This window comes from Physeter macrocephalus, chromosome 11 (genome assembly GCF_002837175.3).
Source record: "Physeter macrocephalus isolate SW-GA chromosome 11, ASM283717v5, whole genome shotgun sequence".
Classification (NCBI taxonomy): Eukaryota; Metazoa; Chordata; class Mammalia; order Artiodactyla; family Physeteridae; genus Physeter; species Physeter macrocephalus.
Window position 1 is genome coordinate 88,295,644 of NC_041224.1, and position 23,053 is coordinate 88,318,696.

At 38.0% G+C, this 23,053-nt stretch overlaps 1 protein-coding gene and 1 long non-coding RNA gene across 7 annotated transcripts in view; one reads left to right on the top strand and one right to left on the bottom strand.

Annotated features, from left to right (window-relative positions):
* The window catches only part of LOC114487244 (uncharacterized), a 12,235-nt gene extending 2,750 nt beyond the window's left edge, over positions 1-9,485 (bottom strand). Inside the window, exons 1-2 of the long non-coding RNA XR_003682188.2 lie at positions 9,382-9,485; positions 6,269-6,382 (exon numbers count right to left, since the gene is read on the bottom strand). This is a non-coding gene — a long non-coding RNA (uncharacterized lncRNA). The remainder of the gene's footprint in view (positions 1-6,268; positions 6,383-9,381) is intronic.
* A 32-nt stretch (positions 9,486-9,517) lies between these two features.
* TRPM7 (transient receptor potential cation channel subfamily M member 7) overlaps positions 9,518-23,053 on the top strand; it is a 114,773-nt gene continuing 101,237 nt past the window's right edge. Inside the window, exon 1 of one of the 6 annotated variants that reach the window (XM_055088232.1) lies at positions 9,518-9,782. In XM_055088232.1, coding sequence (XP_054944207.1) covers positions 9,596-9,782 — 187 coding nt within the window. In that variant the 5' untranslated portion in view covers positions 9,518-9,595. Of the gene's footprint in view, positions 9,980-23,053 lie in introns of all 6 variants that reach the window. The other 5 variants (XR_003681778.2, XM_024133795.3, XM_024133799.3 and 2 more) reach the window with 5 other exon arrangements.

Genomic DNA, 23,053 nt, shown 5'->3' on the forward strand with positions numbered 1-23,053 from the left:
GACAAAAGACCTGTATGCAGAAAACTATAAGACACTGAGGAAAGAAATTAAAGATGATACCAACGGATGGAGAGATTGCCTTGTTCTTGGTTTGGAAGAATCAATATTGTGAAAAAGACTATACTACCCAAAGCAATGTACAGATTCAATGCAATCCGTATCAAATTACCAATGGCATATTTTACGGAACGAGAACAAAAAATCTTAAAATTTGTATGGAGACACAAAAGACCCCGAATAGCCAAACAAACAACAAATGCTGGAGAGGGTGTGGAGAAAAGGGAACCCTCTTGCACTGCTGGTGGGAATGTAAATTGATAGAGCCACTATGGAGAACAGTATGGAGGTTCTTTAAAAAACTAAAAATAGAATTACCATACAATCCAGCAATCCCACTACTGGGCAATACCCAGAGAAAACCATAATTCAAAAAGACACATGCACCCCAATGTTCACTGCAGGACTGTTTACAATAGCCAGGTCACGGAAGCAACCTAAATGCCCATCGACAGACGAATGGATAAGGAAGATGTGGTACATATATACAATGGAATATTACTCAGCCATAAAAAGGAACAAAATTGGGTCATTTGTTGAGCCGTGGATGGATCTAGAGACTGTCATACAGAGTGAAGTAAGTCAGAAAGAGAAAAACAAATATCGTATATTAACACATATATGTGGAACCTAAACCGGTTTGCAGGGCAGAAACTGAGACACAGAAGTAGAGAAAAAAACGTATGGACACCAAGCGGGGGAAGCGGCAGGGGTTGGGGGTGGTGGTGTGATGAATTGGACAATTGGGATTGACATGTATATACTGATGTGTATAAAATTGATGACTGATAAGGATCTGCCGTATAAAAAAATAAATAAAATAAAATTTAAAAAAACAGATAAAGTAAATTGCAGTAAAATCTTGATAATCATTGAATCTAGGTGGTGGGTTCTTGTTTCTACTCTTGTATATGTATGAAGGCGTTAATTAAATATCATTGAAAAATGTTGTTTAATGGTGTTTTTCACAAGGGAGCCAAATTATATGTGTGTTAATTCATCACCTTTCATGTGCAGCTCTCCTTATGCTTTAACTCTTTTCTTCAGCTATGCATTTGTAGAAATTTGGTGTGAAGCACCTATATTGTATTTAAATAGTATTCAAAGCACAGAGCCAATTAATCCAATTAATACCTGGTTGCTTGGTTATTTTATGTTTATATGTTTCAGTTTTCCTCAGAGTGTTAGGTATACTGTAATTGGCTTTTATGATCTTAAAGTATATTAGGTTAAGATTAGCTACCTGAAAGTTACCCCTTTGAGATCTTCATGAAACAAGATGAAAATCTCTTAATAGTGAGGCAGGTATATACATACTCATACACATAAACAAACATATATGCTTATAGTAATTCCATTTTAATGCCATTTAACTTGCATTTTAGGACCTTCCTTAGATAACTTTATAATGTTAATCTGTTAATATATCAGTATTAAGTTAGCAGATACATATTAGCAATTCTAATACATAATAGCAATAATGGTATCCAGTATCAGAAAATCAGATCTTTTTTGAGATCCTTTTTTTCAATTGTTACCAATATCCTATTTAAAGAAAACTTTTTTTTTGTGATCCAAAATAATTATCAAAGCAAACAGCTTAAGTGTCAAACTAGATAATCAAGTTTCTTTAAAAAAATATGTTTATTTATTTATTTAGGTTGCACTGTGTCTTAGCTGCGGCACGCGGGATCTTCCTTGCAGCATGCAAGGTCTTTAGTTGTGGCGTGAGGACTTCTTAGTTGTGGCCTGTGGGATCTAGTTCCCCAACCAGGGATTGAACTCAGGCCCCTGAACTGGGAGCTTGGAGTCTTACCCACTGGACCACCAGGGAGATCCCTAGATAATCAACTTTAAACAGACTTACCTTTTTATGTATCTTACCTGAATTTTCTTAAAAATATTGATGTACCAGTGGAAATGAATAACAATTCACAACTAGAACCACCAATTAATAATTTAAAAACTGACCATGAAAATTAAAATATATAGCACAGGCTTCCCTGGTGGCACAGTGGCTGAGAGTCCGCCTGCCGATGCAGGGGACACGGGTTCATGCCCCGGTCCGGGAAGATCCCACATGCCGCGGAGCGGCTGGGTCCGTGAGCCATGGCCGCTGAGCCTGCTGGGCCCGTGAGCCACGGCCGCTGGGCCTGCGCGTCCAGAGCCTGCGCTCCGCAACGGGAGAGTCCACCACAGTGAGGAGCCCGCGTACCGCAAAAAAAAAAAAAAAAAAAAAAAAGTATACATGTGTTTATTTCCAAAAAAAAAAATATATATATATATATATATAGCACAGATTCATGATCCCTGAGATTCAAAATCACTTTTATGTACAACTTAATTGTTCATCTCCCCGTTTCATGTGATTAAGTCTCTGCCTCAGACTGAAATTTAAGGATTAGTTTTTTACATAAACTTCATTATTTTTTTTTCCACTTTCTGGGGAAGAGGAGTCAAATGATTTAGGGCTAACTATACCATCTAAATTAGTTTTAGGAAATTATCATTGTTTATCATAGTTTAATGCATTTAGTCTTAGACCCCTTTACATTTCCTGTTCAACCAAAGTAATCCATTCATGGTATACTCACATATGCTTCAGAGAAGTTCTTGTAATCCCCAAAATAACATTCTTTATCAACACAAAGGTTTTGCTAAATTCAACGGGAAATTTCTCTCTATGTTTACTGGTAATTTGTTCCAGCTTTTACCCAAATCTAGTCACTTGGAGTAGAGTTTTAAAACTTTAGGAAGAAATTTTTTCCTTTAAAAATAAACTAGGGCCAAAGAAAACAGTTATAAAAAAATGTTTATCATTTGTATATTGCATAAATAACATATTTGCATACACTCTAATTCAAGAAGCCTGATTTTCATCCTCTCAATTATTCAAGAACCATTTATTGAATACCTATGATATGCCAGGCACTGTACTAAACTATTGGGGTTAGAGATTAGTATTTCAGGGTCTTCCCTGGTGGTGCAGTGGTTACGAATCCGCCTGCCAATGCAGGGGACATGGGTTCGAGCCCTGGTCTGGGAAGATCCCACGTGCCGCGGAGCAACTAAGCCAGTGTGCCACAACTACTGAGCCCACGTGCCCTAGAGCCCGTGCTCCACAACAAGAGAAGCCACCGCAATGAGAAGCCCACACACCACGACGAAGAGTAGCCCCAGCTCACCACCAACTAGAGAAAGCCTGCGCGTAGCAACGAAGACCCAACGTAGCCAAAAATAAATAAATAAATAAATAAATATATTTGAAACATTCCAGGTATTTTTGGTGCCATTTTATTAGCTTTCCTCTTACAAAACAGGTTAATTCTTTTGAAAGAATGCCTAAGAAAGAAAAATCCATTAATCCTCAATCCAAATTACTGCAAAATTTCTTGGAACTGGTTTAATTGCTCTGCTTATACAAACAAAGGATTTGCGAAACATTTATGAGGGTCTAATTTTAAGTGACAGGGAAATTGTACATAAAACAGATACTTCATATATTGGCTCTCTTTTTAATTGTTTTGATGTTTTAATCAATTTTAATTGTTTTAATGTTGCCAGTGTTCTTCAGGTTTGAGACACAGTGTCCCCTTCTCAGGTTGCTCAGGGACTTAACGCTGGTGGCAAATCCGTTTAGGAAGCAGTTGGAGCATGATTAATGTGAAAGCAATCATATAAGCCAAATATTTGGACCTAGTGAAGTAAATAAAGAATCTTGATTAGCTGATTAAATAGCTTGAAGAAAAGATTTTGTGAAAGGGTGAATAATATATAATCTGTTCTCTATTATTAGTGACAGCTTTCTCAGTGTGTTTTACTGTCACAAGAGGTAATATAGCAGAAGGGTTAAGGACATGAACTCTGGAATTAGGCTGCCTTGGTTGAAACCGTGGTTCTGCCCTGTGCCTCAGTTTCCTCCTCTGTACAATAGGGATGATAATAATAGTATGTAGCTCATAGAGTTCAGAGGACTTGAGTTAATACATGTTGAGTGACTAGAATAATACCTGGCAGAGAGAAACCATTCAATAAATGCTTGCTCTTCAGTGTTAGGAAGTAAGGACTCTGATGCTTTCCAACTGTTTTACTATGGAGCCTGCTTTTACTTATCTGAATGTAAATGTCTATACACATTTGTGTGGACATCAAGGTGAAACATGTTTTAAATAATTGTGGGAAGTCATAAAACCTGGCTAGTGTCAGAGATAGTCATCACTCATAAACTGTACTACTTATTGGTCCCTTTAAATATAAATTACAATAAACTTGCAGCATTCTAAAAATACTTTTCCTAGGTTAAAATTTAGCCTCTTTATTATTAAATACCTTAAAACCACAAAGAATCTGCTAATGTTTAAAATGGTTGTTTTATAATTGCCACATCCCTACTGCAGCTGTTGATGTGTTTAAAACAGCAAAATGTGCTTCTGAAACATTCTAAATGTAAATACAACACCAAGTATTGTATATTTTTGTTAACAAATTTAAATTACAAAAAAAAGAGGAAATTGTGGGCTAATCACTGACATTTTTTAGATTGACTGAGTTTTTGTTTTTGTTTTAATCCATTTCTCCTCTCTACAGTTTGGGAGTTATATAATCCATTTCTTTTTCTCATGGTTCTTAATCTTATTTTTTAAAATGTCCTTATGAAACTTGAAGTCTAAAACACTATGGCTGTATCTATCTTCTTCCAAAATAATGAAAGAGACTTGGAGTGATGGTCTTCAAGTATTTTTGTTTACATAACATTTAAAATAATTTTGAGAAACTACTATGGATGGATGGATATTAACTAGATTTACTGTGGTGAACATTCTGCAATATATACATATATCAAATCATTATGATGTACACCTGAAACTAATATAATATTATATGTCAATTATATCTCAATAAAATATGTATCAATGTAAAAAACACTATGTAACTCTTGTATATTTTATCATAATTTAAAATATTTGCAATAAATGTAATTAACAGAATATTAAAAATTTAGAGATTTTAAAATGTAAATTTTATCACTTAGATTTTAAATATGATTTGATACCCATCATTATTCATTTAAGAAAGGTAAACTTCTCAAGAATAGGAAATTTTGCATTATTCTTTTTTTGCCCTTAACTTGTGTTTCTATTCTACTTTTCCCATATACTTTTTAAAAAATTAATGCACTTTATTTTTAGAGCAGTTTTATATTTACAGAAAAATTGAGTGAGAAAGTATAGAAAGTTCTCATATACCCCTTTCAAATTCCTCCCCCTCCCCCCAGTTTCCCTTATTATTAACATCTTGCATTAGTGTGGTACATTAGTCACAATTGATAAGCAAATATTGATACCTTATTATTAATTAAAGTTCATAATTTACATTGGGATTCACTCTTTGCGTTGTACATTCTACAGGTTTTGACAAGTGTATAATGACATGTATCCACATTACAGTATAATACAGTGTAGTTTCACTGCCCTAAAAATGCCCTGTCCTCCACCTGTACATCCCTCCCTCCCTCGCTCCTCTCAAATCTCTGGCAACCACGATCTTTTAAATGTCTCCATAGTTTTGCCTTTTCCAGAGTGTCACACAGTTGGAATCATACAGTTTGTAGCCTTTCAGATTGGCTTCTTTCACTTAGAAATATTTATTTAAGTTTCCTACATGTCTTTTCATGGCATGATAATTCATTCTTTTATCACAGAATAATATTCCATTCTGTGGATGTACCACAGTTAGTTTATCTATCCACTTACTGAAGGACATCTTGATTGCTCTGAATATTTGGCAATTATAAATAAGGCTGCTATTAACAACTATTTGCACGTTTTTATGTGGACAAAAGTTTTTACCTCATTTGGGTAAATACCAAAGAGCACACTTGTTGGATCCTATCAAAAGAGTATGTTTAGTTTTTGTCATATTATCTTCCAAAGTGTCAGTACTATTTTGTATTCCCACAAGCAATGAAAGAGAGTTCCTGTTGCTCCACTTTCTTGCCAGTAACTTGGTATTGGCTGTTGGGAGGTCTCAGCCCCTTGCCACATGTACCTCTTCAGAGGCTGTTTGAGTGTCTTTTAAAAAATATTTATTTAAAAAAATATATTTATTTACTTTGGTTGCAGCAGGTCTTAGTTGTGGCATGCATGTGGGGTCTAGTTCCCCCACCAGGGATCAAACCCGCATCTCCTGCATTGGGAACGCAGAGTCTTACCCACTGGACCACAAGGGAAGTCCCAACACTTTTTTGTGAATGAATGTATTCATCCTCCAGAATTGATTGCTCACTGAAGATCAGCATATGTGAAGTTCAGGGCTGTCTGATCACCTGTAAATTAAAGAATTTATTTTCAGTAGTTCAATTAAGGTGTCAGTGGGAAAAAATGCACAACCTAAAAGTTGAGAATTATGTTTTATTCAAGAACATTACTGAGTACTATAGCCTGGAAACAGACTCTCAGATAGCTTTGAGAAACTGTTTCAAAGACGTAAGGGAGGAGCCAGGTTATGTAGGAGTTTTTGCTAGAAAAAGACATGTAGTCAAACATCAAAACATTACTGCTAATTACAAAAAACAGACATCTCAAGTTAGTGATGTTAGTGCTTTTCTATGTATGGGAAGATGCAAGAGTCTGGGCTCATTGAGGGACTTCCCTGGTGATCCAGTGGTTGAGAATCCGCCTTCCAATGCAGGAGATGCCAGTTCAATCCCTGGCGGGGGAATAAGATCCCACATACCGTGGGGCAACTAAGTCTGAGCTCTCTAGAGCCCTCTACATGCCACAACTACTGAGCCTGCATGCCACAACTAGAGAGATGCCCGTGTGCCGCAACGAAAGATCCCACATGCCGCAACTAAGACCCGATGTAGCCAAATAAATAAATAAAAAAAGGGTCTGGGCTCATTGAAATTATTCCTTTGATAGCATCTTAACTATCTAGAGCCAGTATCCTGTCTTTCTCTATCCTGAATTCCCCTCAGAGCACAAGCTGATAGTGGCTGGTGGCTTGATCATGGGCAACATTCGCTGTTTACTGAAATGGCAAGCAACATTTCTAACTCTAAACTAAATGCTCCAATTTACCAAAAATTTCTGGAGACCAACTATCATGGAGCTATTCTTGTTTCCTTTCTACACCATCCAAGCAAGGGGACTTGTGGGTACAAAAAGGCCAGAGACACAAAGACCAAGGAGAACAAAGCACTCTTATCTCATTTTATTTTGATTTTCTGGTTTGTTTCCACTTTCTAGATTATAAACTCCCTAAAGGCAGGAAGTGCGTAGGCCCAGCTGAGATCTAGAAAATAAACATATAGCTCCCTGCCCCAAGGGGCTGACAATCTAGTAGGAAAGGTATGACACGTGTTTTAAAACACTTTTTTAGGACTTCCCTGGTGGCGCAGTGGTTAAGAATCCTCCTGCCAATGCAGGGGACAAGGGTTCAACCCCTGGTCGGGGAAGATACCACATGCCGTGGAGCAACTAAGTTTACCACAACTACTGAGCCTGTGCTCTAGAGCCTGCGAGCCACAACTTCTGAGCCTGCGTGCCACAACTACTGAAGCCCGAGCGCCTAGAGCCTGTGCTCCACAAAAAGTGAAGCCACCGCAAAGAGAAGCCCATGTACGGCAGCAAAGAGTAGCCCCTGCGCTCAGCAACAAAGACTCAATACCGCCAAAAATAAGAAAACAAAAAAACCCATCTTTTTAACTTTGGTCCTGCTGGACCTCCCAGATGGGGAAGGAATATACAATACAGGCATACCTTTGTTTTATTGCACTTCACTTTATTGCTCTTCAAAGATACTACTTTTAAAACAATAAAGTATTTTTAAATTAAGGTATTTAGTTTTTTTAGACATAATGCTATCATACACTTAATAGACCTCATTATAGTGTAAACATAACTTTTATATGCACTGGGAAACCAAAACATTTATGTGACACAGTTTAGTGCAATATTCACTTTATTGCAGTGGTCTGGAATGGAACTTGAAATATCTCCAGGGTATGTCTGTAATTGAAGATTGTTCACAAGTATGGCCAAAGCTTGTTAGGGAAAATGGGTGGATCAGTTTTGTTGAAGAGAAGATCCTACTTCAGTGAATTGTGTTTTAAAAGGTTTACAAGGTTATAGCTATGCTGAGTGAAAGAAGCCAGACCTCCTCTCCCTTCCCCACAAAAAGTACATATGGTATAATTCCACTACATAAAGCTTTAGAATATGCAAACTAATCTATAGTGACTGAAAGCAGATCAGTAGTTGCTAAGGGATGGAGATGGGGAGGGACAGGATGGAAGATTATAAAGGGCAGAAGGAAAGTGTGAGGTAATGAATACGTTCACTGTCCTGAGTGTGACGATTTCATGGGTGTATAAATATGGCAATACTTGTCCAATTGTACATTTAAATAGGCATAGGTTACTTACTGACATGTCAATTATTCCTCAATAAAGCTGTTTTTTAAAATAATTTTATTTTATTTATTTATTTTTGGCTGTATTGGGTCTTCGTTGCTGCTCACAGGCTTTCTCTAGTTGCGGTGCACAGGCTCCTCATCGAGGTGGCTTCTCTCGTTGTAGAGCACAGACTCTAGGCTTGCGGGCTCAGTAGTTGTGGTGCATCGGCCTAGTTGCTCCCTGGCGTGAGGGACCTTCCGGGACCAGGGTTCAAACCCGTGTCCCCTGCATTGGCAAGCAGGTTCTTAACCACTGCACCACCAGGGAAGTCCCAATAAAACTGTTTTTAAAAAAGAGATAAGATCAGGCTCAGACAGAGGAACTCTTGACGTTTTTTCCGGAATGTGAAAAGCAACAGTTAGTAAACTATCCCTAATAGTCAAACCTGGGCTGTTGTGAGAGCAAAGGAAAAGGAAAGACAGAAAAGCCACAGTCTTTGGTTCAGGTGTGTGGTGTGTCCGCGCCGGTGGGAGATAACTCTGGAGGGAAAGGCTAGTGCCCACAGTTAAAGCCAGAAGAATTTTTGCTGGCACAAACAGGGGAAGCTAGAGGAAGAACATGATTTGGATCAAGATAATTTTCCATTTTGGACTAGGAGAGAGCAACATGGAAGGCCTCCACCCTCGCTGAGGCACTGCTACGGGGCTGGAGAGAACGCTGCTCCAGAGCGCAGGCAGACGCCAGGCCCAGTTAGCAGAGACGAGACCACGCCACAACTCCCGGCAGGATCCCAGGGGCCTGAAACCTTAACCCTCAACTATCGCTTCCTTAAGTTCCACTCCTTGAGCTGAGGCAGATGTTTGTGCAAGTCCCGCCTAGGTATCCCACGGAGATCTGGGGAGAACACCCCACCCAACTCGGCAGACCTGAAGCGCTGGGACTGCGGGCGCTCGTGCCCGACGCGTGCGCGCGGCAGCTGCCTGAAAGTGAAGGAGCGCGCGCCTCTCACGTGACCCGGCCCGCGGGCGGCTACGCACACGACGCGCCCCTCACGTGGTCTGTCTCCAACCCCGTCGCCGGCGGAGGCGGGCGCGGGCGCGTCCCTGTGGCCAGTCACCCGGCGGAGTTGGTCGCACAATTATGAAAGACTCAGTTTATGCTGCTAGCGCCGGAGCTGAGTTAGTTCTGAGAAGGTTTCCCTGGGCTGTCCTTGTCCGGCGGCCTTTGCTGCCGCCTACGGAGACGCTTCCCGATAGATGGCTACAGGCCGCGGAGGAGGAGGAGGTGGAGTTGCTGCCCTTCCGGAGTCCGCCCCGTGAGGAGAATGGTACTGGACCCACGCAGGCCCCGGCGGGGGAACGGCCCTGGGGGTTGCGGGCAGGGAAAGGGGAGGACTCGACTGGCAAGTGTGTGCGCGGAGCCGCTCTTCCTGAGGCTATGGACCGCCGTCTTGCCTTGAGGCTTCCGGACTTGCCTTGGCGGGACGGGAGTGCAGTTCTTTCGCGGGTGAGGAGCAGGAAGCAGGTAGTAAATCTGGCGCGACACCTCGTCCCGGGAATCCCCTGAGCGGCGACCGGGCTCAAGCGAGGGCTCTTCGGGGCGGCAGAGGAGGGAGCCGCGGAGGACCTGGCAGAGCTGAGCGGCCGCAGCGCGCCAGAAGCAGCGCTCAGCCTGCAAGCTCCGCATCTCCCGGGAGCGCGTTCCTCCTGGCGCTTGTTGCTGGCAGATAAGGCAGCCAAATGCTCTGCTCAAGTTCTGCATGGAAGCGGAGGGAGGGCTGAGAGGGAGCAAAAACGGGATAGAGGATACGGCTTTGGAGCTGTGCCTTGTTTGCTGCGCAGCGTGTACTCCACAGGTACATTTTCCTCTGGAGCCCAAGAGGAGGGATTAGACGATATTGACGCTAGATCTGGTTTGGAATTTTCTTTAGCAAGAATTAAGGGTTTTATTGGGGCGCTGCTGTAGGTACCGAGGCGATATGTTGTCTGGATTTATGTCGAACCGCCTCATCCGTTGCCCTAGAGAAGGGTTGGTCGTGTTTTAAACCAAAGTTGCGAGAGGGATGCGGCGCATTTCACCTTTTGATAGAGGTTTTTGTTAAGGCCGGGAATAAAATTAGAAGACTTTTCACAAAGAAAGTCATTTAGATCAGAGACTTGAAGAGCGGGTAGATATTCCTGGTCAGTAGTTGAACTAGATAGGCTTCATGCAAACAATTCTCCCTCTGCTGGAGTCTGGCAGGTTTACTTTTCTCTAGAAACTAATTCAAGTATCATACAAATTGAAACCACGAAAGTAGTTATGCTTTGAATAAATAGTACATCTTTACATTATTTTCCACATTTTGCGGTAAAGTCAATAAAAACGTCATTTTACCTTTTTTCGTAATTTTTAAAAGAAGGATTTGTTAAGTTCCTCTACCGACGCTAAATTTTAACATTTATTACTTAAGTGGATTTTAAGGGAATCAATTTTTTTGGGGGGGAAAGTTGAATCAAAGTGCCTTTCATTAAAAAAAAGCAAACCATTAATACTGTTCAGTGATGTGTCTAGTTTTCCTTTTTTTAGATGGTAATTAGCGTATATTTGAACATACCACTTAAGTATTTAGAAAAAAATTTAGATACGTTAGAAAATGGAAATGAAGACGATTCATCATCTTAAAAGCCATTGCTTCCTACTGTTTGGTTAAAGCAACCAGATGACTTTGTTTCTAGTGACATTCTAGTGAAAGTCAATTTCTTAGTCTTACCTCAGGTGCTGTTCTTAAGTCCAGCCTCTTAATGTCGCTATCTACACACTTTGAAATCTAGCCTTCAAAAATTGATGTGCTCATAGTTTCTCTTGTGTTTGTTGTCTTTCCATTTTTGTAGCAGATGCACCCCCCGCCCCCGAAACGTTTGTATGCAGCATTGTTGTTTCTACAGGGAGAAATTTTCACTTTAAAATTTGAAATTAAGAATCTGATTTTATTTTTTACGTTGCTTGGGTCCTGACTGCTATTGAGTTTTGTGATTTTCCCTACACTTTCGAATTAAATTACAGTGAAACCTTAGGATAACCTAATACTGAGGTTCTCCAATAATGATAATTTTGTTGAGCCTCCTCAACTTTAAGGTCAACACTGTGACCTGAAAGTTTCCCTAAGTATGTTGTAGCTACACTGTATAATTCTTATTGTAAACTCTTGTTTAAGGCCTTTGCTTTAAAACTAATCAGCCAACAGACCAAAAAACAACACAAAACAAATAAAATACCAAGAAACACAAGGGAAACTGGAGTGGATAAATTTTGTTACAAAATTAAAAACCATGGCTTATTAGAAATATTTGTTTCATTCATTTGGTAAACACTTAGTGTTTAATATATTCCAAGCACTGGAGTGGCAAAGATGTGTTAGACAAGTTTCCCACTTTCAAACCGCTTACATTCCAGTTATTTATAAAAGAACTACCTGTCTGTTGTCAATGGAAGATGCATACATCACAAAACAAACATTTAGTGTCTAGCAGGCTCTGTGATACTCTGTCTTGAAGGGCAGTATAGATATACAAAAAGCAAAAAGGTAGTGTGATACTACTGCATAGATTACTGTGAATGTATAGGGTAGTCAGGGAGAAAGGAAAGTCTGGTTAGGCTTGCAAAGGAGCTGATAGGAGAAGTGAGTGTCGTAGAGGCAATAGGAATTAATTAACCTGGAAATAGAAGGTATGTAGAATTTGGTATTGGTGGTTTTAGTCTAAGGGAACTGAGCTTTAGAAGAGAAGAGCATCCAGGGAAATCAATCCCTGGTCCAGTTTTTAGGACTCGGCGCTTTCACTGCTGAGGGCCTGAGTTCGACCCCTGGTGGGGGAGCTAAGATCCTGAAAGCTGCGCAGTGCAGCCAGGAAAAAAAAAAAAGATAAAAGAGAAGAGCATCCATAGTTTATCTTAATATCTGTTGTACGAGTACTGTATGTACTTTAGAAAGAGTGGAGTATGGGATGATATATGGGGTACTGGTCTGGGAATGTTATAAAGATAGGCAGGGACCAGATTTCTGAGGGCAATGTATGTTATGCAAAGAAGTTTGGATTTTATTCTGGAGATGAGGGGTCCACTGAAGGAATCAGTATGGAGGGTGACTTGGTGTGTATTTAAGCTGAAAAGAGAGACCATAAGGAAGCTGTAGCAAAACTGACCAAAATATTTAGGGCTTGAAGTAAAGAAGTAAAGAACTTGGTTTCTTTGGAGGAGGAGGAGGAGGAGGAGGAGGTGTGTGTGTGTGTGTGTGTGTGTGTGTGTGTGTGTGTGTTAGCAAATGTCACTAATAAGAACCAGACATAAAATGAAAACATGTAATAGTTGAAGTCATTACTTAATATGTGCAAATATAATACTTAAAGGCAGTACTTAAAATTGTATTTTTGGCTGATGTGTCTAGTTTTCCTTTTTTTAGATGGTAATTAGCGTATATTTGAACATACCACTTAAGTATTTAGAAAAAAATTTAGATACGTTAGAAAATGGAAATGAAGACGATTCATCATCTTAAAAGCCATTGCTTCCTACTGTTTGGTTAAAGCAACCAGATGACTTTGTTTCTAGTGACATTCTAGTGAAAGTCAATTTCTTAGTCTTACCTCAGGTGCTGTTCTTAAGTCCAGCCTCTTAATGTCGCTATCTACACACTTTGAAATCTAGCCTTCAAAAATTGATGTGCTCATAGTTTCTCTTGTGTTTGTTGTCTTTCCATTTTTGTAGCAGATGCACCCCCCGCCCCCGAAACGTTTGTATGCAGCATTGTTGTTTCTACAGGGAGAAATTTTCACTTTAAAATTTGAAATTAAGAATCTGATTTTATTTTTTACGTTGCTTGGGTCCTGACTGCTATTGAGTTTTGTGATTTTCCCTACACTTTCGAATTAAATTACAGTGAAACCTTAGGATAACCTAATACTGAGGTTCTCCAATAATGATAATTTTGTTGAGCCTCCTCAACTTTAAGGTCAACACTGTGACCTGAAAGTTTCCCTAAGTATGTTGTAGCTACACTGTATAATTCTTATTGTAAACTCTTGTTTAAGGCCTTTGCTTTAAAACTAATCAGCCAACAGACCAAAAAACAACACAAAACAAATAAAATACCAAGAAACACAAGGGAAACTGGAGTGGATAAATTTTGTTACAAAATTAAAAACCATGGCTTATTAGAAATATTTGTTTCATTCATTTGGTAAACACTTAGTGTTTAATATATTCCAAGCACTGGAGTGGCAAAGATGTGTTAGACAAGTTTCCCACTTTCAAACCGCTTACATTCCAGTTATTTATAAAAGAACTACCTGTCTGTTGTCAATGGAAGATGCATACATCACAAAACAAACATTTAGTGTCTAGCAGGCTCTGTGATACTCTGTCTTGAAGGGCAGTATAGATATACAAAAAGCAAAAAGGTAGTGTGATACTACTGCATAGATTACTGTGAATGTATAGGGTAGTCAGGGAGAAAGGAAAGTCTGGTTAGGCTTGCAAAGGAGCTGATAGGAGAAGTGAGTGTCGTAGAGGCAATAGGAATTAATTAACCTGGAAATAGAAGGTATGTAGAATTTGGTATTGGTGGTTTTAGTCTAAGGGAACTGAGCTTTAGAAGAGAAGAGCATCCAGGGAAATCAATCCCTGGTCCAGTTTTTAGGACTCGGCGCTTTCACTGCTGAGGGCCTGAGTTCGACCCCTGGTGGGGGAGCTAAGATCCTGAAAGCTGCGCAGTGCAGCCAGGAAAAAAAAAAAAGATAAAAGAGAAGAGCATCCATAGTTTATCTTAATATCTGTTGTACGAGTACTGTATGTACTTTAGAAAGAGTGGAGTATGGGATGATATATGGGGTACTGGTCTGGGAATGTTATAAAGATAGGCAGGGACCAGATTTCTGAGGGCAATGTATGTTATGCAAAGAAGTTTGGATTTTATTCTGGAGATGAGGGGTCCACTGAAGGAATCAGTATGGAGGGTGACTTGGTGTGTATTTAAGCTGAAAAGAGAGACCATAAGGAAGCTGTAGCAAAACTGACCAAAATATTTAGGGCTTGAAGTAAAGAAGTAAAGAACTTGGTTTCTTTGGAGGAGGAGGAGGAGGAGGAGGAGGTGTGTGTGTGTGTGTGTGTGTGTGTGTGTGTGTGTGTGTTAGCAAATGTCACTAATAAGAACCAGACATAAAATGAAAACATGTAATAGTTGAAGTCATTACTTAATATGTGCAAATATAATACTTAAAGGCAGTACTTAAAATTGTATTTTTGGCTTTTTTTTTTTTTTTATAAATTTATTTATTTATAGCTGCATTGGGTCTTCATGGCTGCGCGGGCTTTCTCTGGTTGCAGTGAGCAGGGGCCTACTCTTCATTGCTGTGCACGGGCTTCTCACTGCGGTGGGCTCTCTTGTTGCGGAGCGTGGGCTCTAGCCATGCGGGCTTCAGCAGTTGTGGCTCGCGGGCTCTAGAGTGCAGGCTCAGTAGTTGTGGCGCATGGGCCTAGCTGCTCCATGGCATGTGGGATCCTCCCGGACCAGGGCTTGAACTCTCGTTCCCTGCGTTGGCAGGCGGATCCCAACCACTCTGCCACCAGGGAAGTCCCTGGTTTTGATTTTTAAATGAAGGTCTATTGAAGCAAACACTTCTAAAATTTAAGTTTGAGAGTTTTGCCAACCATAGATATTTTTGGTACAGTACTCTGATATTCTCTTCCTTTAACATTCTAATGTGGGAGATTTCAAACTTACAAAGATATAATAGTAAAATGAATCACCATATACCCATGACCCTTTTCAACAGTTTGAAACATGTGAATATTGTTTCTGCTATTATCCCTCTCATTCCTCCTCAACTGGATAATTTAAAAGCAAATCCCGGACATGTTCCATCTACAGGTACTTCGTATGTGTATCTCTAAAACTTTAACACATCCACAGTACTATTAGCACACCTAAAATTAATAATTCTTTGATATCATTAAATATTCAGCATATTTCCTTAATTGTCTCGTGTTTTTTTGGTTTGTTTGAATCAGGATCCAAAGAAGTCCACACAGCATTTGGTTGATGAATAAGTCTCAGTCTCTTGTATCCCCCCCACCTTTTTTTGGTTTTGTCATTTAACATTTATTTAATGAAAAAAAAAATATCCAGATCATTTGCCTTGTAGAATTTCCCACAGTTTGGATTTGTTGAATGTATCCGTATAGCATCCTGTAACATGTTCCTTTCTCCTCTGTATTTCCTGTGAACGAGTGGTTAATCTAAAGACTGAGATTCTAGTTTGATGTTTTGGCAAGACTGCTTCTCAGGTTGTGCTGTGTACTTTGTATTGCATTACATTAAGAGGCACATGTTGTCTGGTTGTTTTTCTTTTTTTGATGTTAAGATTGACCAGTGGGTTGGTGTTGTCAGCTGCCTGATCTTTGAGTTGTGAAGTTCCCCATCATATATTCACAGAATAGCAGCAATTGATGATTATTGCCATTGCTCAGTTATTTCACTCTGGGTTTCTGTTTCTCCTTTCTTGTTGGGGGAACCTTTCAGCATATGATTAAATTTTACGGTGTTTTTTTTTTTGTTGTTGTTGTTGTTGTTTTTTTAAGAGACTGCTCTTTAAATGCCTGTTTTAAGTTTGGTGCCTGGAGGCAAAGTTCAGAGTGGTTGAATTAGTTTAGAACATGAGCAACATTTGGCTATCTGTGGGAATTTGAACTGAGTCATTTATATGAATTGGTATAAAAACACTTAGATGTGTGTCACTTTTAGAAGGGGCTTTGTAATTATTAGATTAGTTTGAATATGAGTGAAATGTGTGACTTGGAGAATTGGACCTCTTCTAGTTTATCTTTATAAAAATGTTGGTTTAATTTGAATTAAGTTACTACTTTTAGATATTTTGTTGACCCTTTGGTTCGGTTCACCTAGGATTTAGAAAATTACTGTGGATCTTTTGGGGGAATATGTGTTTAGTTTCCTGACTATCTAAAGGTTTTAGAACCCTGTTGAAGAAATTTTGGTGTATGGAGGTAAGCAATTCTTTGAAATTGATAGACTTGCCTGTTCACCTAAGCATCTTTGCCAAGTCATACTCTTTTATGAGCATCACTGTTACTCTGTGAAAGGCAGATGGTAATCTTATTTCTACTTCACCTCAGGAGCAGTACTAGGATTAAAGTCTGTGAAACACTATTTGTCCCTCCTTGCGTCATGAAAACATGTTAATAACTTAACACCTCAACTATCCCAGCTGCCAGACTTCTGAAAACTTCAGCCTTTGGAAACCCAACTCCTCATAGAAAGAAAAAAGCTTTTGAGCCAAGCCATTATCAGAAATATAGCACCCTTAAGCCCAGAGTTCACTGGTTGAAAAATATGTGCAAAGTGAAATTTAATAGGCTTAGTTACCTACTTTTCTCTGATAAGTTTCGTAGTACATTAGGAATGATAGAAGGAAAGTTATCTGGGAAGCAGACTATTACTATAAGGAGACTGGAGAAACATTAACTAGAATAGAAAGATGGGACTGTAAATTACCCTTCAGTATGTGAACTAGAGGTCTTCCTTGTTTTTTTTTTTTTGTTTGTTTGTTTTTTGCGGTACGCGGGCCTCTCACTGCTGTGGCCTCTCCCGTTGCAGAGCACAGGCTCTGGATGCGCAGGCTCAGCGGCCATGGCTCACGGACCCAGCCGCTCCGCGGCATGTGGGATCCTCCCGGACCGGGGCACGAACCTGTGTCCCCTGCATCGGCAGGCGGACTCTGAATCACTGCGCCACCAGGGAAGCCCCTTCCTTGTTTTTAAGTATAATTTACCATACCCACTACCTGGAAGGTGCTCTACCCAGAAGGTACTCCTGACTAAACAAAGTGTGTTATAGGCTTTAGACAAGTTTTCACAATATTAGCTAACATGTATTAGCATTTTGTGGTCGTCGTTCTAAATGCTTTACATATATCAATTACATATATCACTCTCAAGACTCCATTATGAAGTAGACACTTTTTCTGCCCTCCATTATTTATATAAATAACAGAGAAGCAGAATCACTCACCCAAAGGTCATAAGGCTGATAAGTGGAAGAGTAGGTGTTGACTTGCCAAATTATAGAAACCTGGAGAAGGATCTTGATATTCAGGGACATGTATATTAGCAAGATGTCAGATGACAGGTGTTACTTTTAAGTAAAAAAGTTAAGGTCATTTAAAAAATGTCGCCTTTAAAAAAATTTTGTCATACCATATTTTCTTTAAATGCTATAAAGCTTAGTAGAATTTCCTTTACTACCAAATTTCTATGTAATAACTTTAGGATAGGTTATTTATAACTCAGTTGTATACATGGTATTTTGACGAAGTGCAGAGATTTACTCTTCTGAGGGGATCCTTAATAGATAGGAAAAGTCATTAACTAAACTAAATAGATTTTGTTATAGGTAGAACTCATTAATAAAAACCACAGATGCCTATAATGAATGTATCAACAAAGTATCACACTACTCAGGGACAGAGAATAGGTTGTTATGGTTTACTCCAATATGAAGGCTCAAGATTTGTAATAGCGAATGTCCAATACTTCTTTAGATTTCTCTTTTTCAGATTAATATTTGTGGTATCATCTGAAAACATAACAATCAATGGTCATTGAATTAGGTATATGTGATAGATCCATTTAATTCAACAGATTCTGTTGCTTTTGAAAAAATATTTTATTAGGTAATAAGGAGCCAGGAAAAAAGGTGCAGAATTTAAATTGTACTATTTGACTGAGAGTACATAATATTTTAAAATAAATTATATAATTTGAGTTCTTTGCTGGTTTTTTTGTTATGGAATTCAGATGTATAAGTGTGTAGATCATAATATAGCAGACAGTGCTTATCACCCAGCTTAAGAAATAAAATATTACAGACAAAATTTGATGTACCCCATCAAAATCCCATTCCACTTTCCACTTTTTCAGACATAAATTTTATCCTAAATTTAGCCTTTATTGTTCCTTTGGATGCTTTTTTAATGTTGTTACCTAGAGTATGTATACTATATAGTGGTCTTTTGGTATTTCTATGTTTGATATATATAGAATTATGTACATCTTTTTATGGATTTTTTTTCTTTTAAATTGAAATATAATTGACATACAATATTAGTTTCAGGTGTACAACATAGTGATTCAATATTTTTATAGATTATATTCCATTTACAGTTATTATAAGGCAGGGGATATGGGGATATATGTACACTTATGTCTGATTCACTTTGTTGTACAACAGAAACTAACACAACATTGTAAAGCAACTATACTTCAATAAAGATATTTAAAAAAATAAAGTTATTATAAAATACAGGATATATTTCCTGTGCTGAACAGTGTATCCTTATAGCTTTTTTTTTTCTTTTTTTTTCTTTTGCATGAACATTCGGTTTTGGAGATTAATTCATGTTGATACATGTAAGGTTTAGTTTATCCTTTTCAGCTGCTATATATTATTGCATGATAGGGATATGCTGTATGCTGTCCATTTTACTGTTATTGGGCATTTAGGTTGCTTCCAGTTTTTTTACAAATAATGATGTAACATTCTTGTATGTATCGTCTTATGTATACATGTGAGAATTTTTCTAGGAAGTATATATCTAGACGTAGAATTGCTGGGTCACAGGGTAGGTGCATCTTCATCTTTGTAGATAATTGCCAAAGTGTTGACCAAAGTAGTTGTGCAGTGTCCACTCCGTCTAGAAATATATGAGAATTCTTTTTTTTTTTCTTCAACGTCTTTGCCAGCACTTAATTGCTGAGGTTCTTTTATTTTGCCAGATTCATGAATGTGTAGTAGTTCCTCATTGTTTTAATTTGCATGCCCCGTCCACCGATAATGTTGTGTATCATTTCAGGTTACAAGTTTTTGGCTATGGTTACCTCCTCTCTGATGAATTGCTTTGCTCAGTTTTCTAATGGATTATCTTTTTCTTTTTTATTATTTACTTCTAGAAGTTCTTTATGTATTCTGGATACTAATTTTTTTTTGTTTGTTTTGTTTTATGAGTTACAAATACCTTCTTCAGTCTCTAACTTTTTAAATTTTTACTTTGTTAATGGTGGGCTGTTTACTTATTTTTAGGTTGTTGGTGTACATTGGTTTTTAATTTTAGTGTAATAATTTATCAGTATTTTCTTTATAGCATGTGCTTTTTCTTATCTTGAGGTCATAAAGTTATTTATTTTTTGGTAGAAGTTTTAAAGTTATGACTTTAACCCATCTAGTATTCATTTTGAATTCTAGTGTGATAGTTCATATACATATAGTATATTGGTATTATCTCCTGATTTGTATTGCTGTGTCTGTCACACACCAGGTTTCCTTAAGTGCAAGTTTCTAAGTGATTTACTCAGTTGTTCCGTTTGTCTTTTGTGTCAATATATTTATTTGGATTTTTTAGCAATCTTAGGAGTCTGGTAAAATTTCTTGAGTTAGTGTAAGAAATTTAATTTTTTTTTTTTTGCCAACATACTTTTTTTCTCCTAAAATGATGAATTTTGATCCCTTTTCATTTTAATAATAATTCTTTATGGTAGAAATGAATTATTCTGGGTAAGACTTTATCTGAAATACCTGAGGAAAAAATTACTGTTGTTTGAGCTAAATTGAGGTTGGTCACTTTTTAGACTCAATGTCTAGTCTTCAATTATTTAATGTCTTGGACTCAATGGTATGGCATTATGGCAACTGCTCATACTTATCTTTATCAAACATTTTCTGTCCCTTAAATTGAGGGCAGTATTGGGCTGGTAAGCAGTCAGGGTAGCAATCTTCACGAGGTCAGCAGGACAGCAAAACCAGCAGAAAATAAGATGGGTAGTAGTAGTTGGACTCTTTACATAGTCATGGTCTGAATCTGATTCTGTTTACTTTTTAATATATAAAACTTCCTCAACTGTTTATCATTCCACAGAAGCTTTTCAACAGTGTCTTTAAAACCTGTTCAGAGGGTTCACATTTGAATTATCAGTAATATCTAATTATTAATTAGTTAAGTGGTTGGCAGCCAATTAAGCGCAAGAGCAGAACTCTAGTGTAAGGGCCTGTAGGAGTGCCAGGAGATCAAATAAATTGGACTCTGACAGAGGAAGTCAAAGAGTACCAACTGTTTTCAACATTTTGCTTCAGGCTAGCCTTAATTTTTCTTTGTCATTGTGCTGTTGCTGGCAGGCATGTTGACCTATGTACAAAATTATCATGTAACTCAAAATTTCTAGATCTGTAGTGTCATTTAACTTTTTTAAGCTATTGCATTTTATTAGTAGGCAAACTTCCTTTTAATTTGATTGCCTTTCTCTTGAGTATGGGTCACATTTTCTTGTTTCTTCTTATATCTAGTTAATTTTGGATTGTTATCATAGGTGTTGTGAATGTTACCTTGGAGAGACTCTGGGTTCTGTTATAATCCTCTGAAGACTACTGATTTTGTTTTTTAAAGTAGTTGTTATGGACTGAATGTTTGTGTCTTCCCAGAATTCAGTGTTGATGGTATTTAAAAACGGGGCTTTGTGGAGGTAATTAGAGTTTGATGAGGTGATGAAGGTAGGGTCCTTATACGAAGAGACACCAGAGAGCTTGCTCCCTCTCCCCGACACAGTGATAAGACATCTGTCTGCAACCCAAGGAGGGGGCTCTCACCAGATGCAGACCTTACTAGCACCTTTATCTTGGATTCCAGTCTCTAGAACTGAGAAAATGAATTTTGGTTGTTGAAACCAAAGTTAAGTGTTCCAGTATTTGTTACAGCAGTCAAAGCAGACTAGGATAGTAGTTGATTAACTTGACTGTACTCAAATTCCAAACTGTGTCTCCTTCAGTGGGCAGCAAAAATATCTCTTCAGTTATTTTATTCTTAACTGACATGCTTGACATGTATACGTACTTCATGGGTCAGCTAGATTTGAACAGAGTTAATGTGCAGCATTTAAGGTTCCCTTTCTGTGACTCTGTCTTTTGAAGTCACTTTTCCCATCACTTTCCAGCTGCTGTTGTCACGTTGAAGTTGCTATTCTGGTTCTTCAAGCGAGTAAGACTGTGGGATTTCAATTGGAGTTTTAGCTACTTAGTAGGTGTGGAGTGGGGCCTGTCTTAGGCAAAAAATGGGAAACTCAGTCATAGCTGTCCCTTTATCCTAAGTACAGACTTCATCTGATTTCTGCTTGCTTTTGGTTGCCTCTCCAGAGCCGTTAAGTAGTTGTTTTTGTTTTTTTTTTTAATTTTTATTTTGTCCAGAGTTTATGGTTATCTGTGGGAGGGTTAATCCAGTAGAACCTCCATAGCTGGAAGCTCCTTTCTAATATTAATATATAGAACCATAGAGTGTATTTAGTTGTAAAAATAGATTGATTTTCACATGTTACCTTGAAGTAGAATTTTTAAAGCAATCTTTTTCCCCCCAGTTTTTGCTATCGGCATATAGGCAAGAAGGATGTGCTATTACTGATTTGTTTGAAGAGTAGTATGTGGTTAGAAGGTTTATTTATAGCATATGTGCCCCTTATTGCTAGGAGACAGACAGGAAGAATTTATAACTGAATTTTGAAGAATTGTTGAAATATGACTGTGTGTGTGGCATTTTGCTAAAACACAGATCATAGTCTTCAGAGCAACATTGTGAGTTAGGTATTGTTATTTTTCTATATTATAGGTGAGGATACAAGTTCAGAAACTTGCTTAAGGTTGAATCGACAGTATAAACAACAAAGCTAGAATTCTAACAGGTTAATCTGACTCCAGAATCTGTGCTGTTTAACCACTGAAGATCACTAAGTGATCCCTAAGTTTCCCTCTTTTGCTTTTGTTCTGTGGATATAGTTAGTTTTTACTTTACCTAGAACATTTAAGTTTAGGAATTTTCAGATTTGTGTTGTAGTGTGCCACCTTTTGGTAAAATTCAGTAATGCAGTCTAGCAAAAGAAGTATAAAATCAGGAATATAAATATATTTATAATCCAGGGTACATTTGATTGGATACCTGATGGCAGAGCAGAAACTCCGAATTTCAAAAATTGCAGAAACCAATCATTGGGAAGGATTTGCAGTTATCAGCTGGGATATGTGACTATCAGGAATAGGAAACCTGCAGGAAAAATAACTTTGTTAATGTACATCTAAAACTCTTTAGCCCCACCTCTTTTTTCACCTTATTAGAAAGCAACTCTTTTTTTTTCTTTAAAAATATTTTTATTTATTTTTATGTATTTATTTTTTTTGACCACAACAAAAGCAACAATGATTGCAATTACCAAACACGAAACACACTCATACTATGTTAGAATATTGACATTCAGTCCAGTAATCCTCCACTGTAATAGCTCCTTTACTTTGCAGTGAAAATTGATTTGTATATTTTTTGCTTCTGAGTCCTTGTGGGATTTTTTTTTATTCAAACAGAAAGTCACAAAAATTATAATCATCCTCATCAGTTCACTCAGTCCCATGTAATTAATTTTTTTTATCTTGATCTTTTGTTAGCACATTTATGAATTCATCAGTTTTCCATTAGAGTTCTGAAAATGCTTATTCATTCAGTTCAGCAATATAGTCAGTTA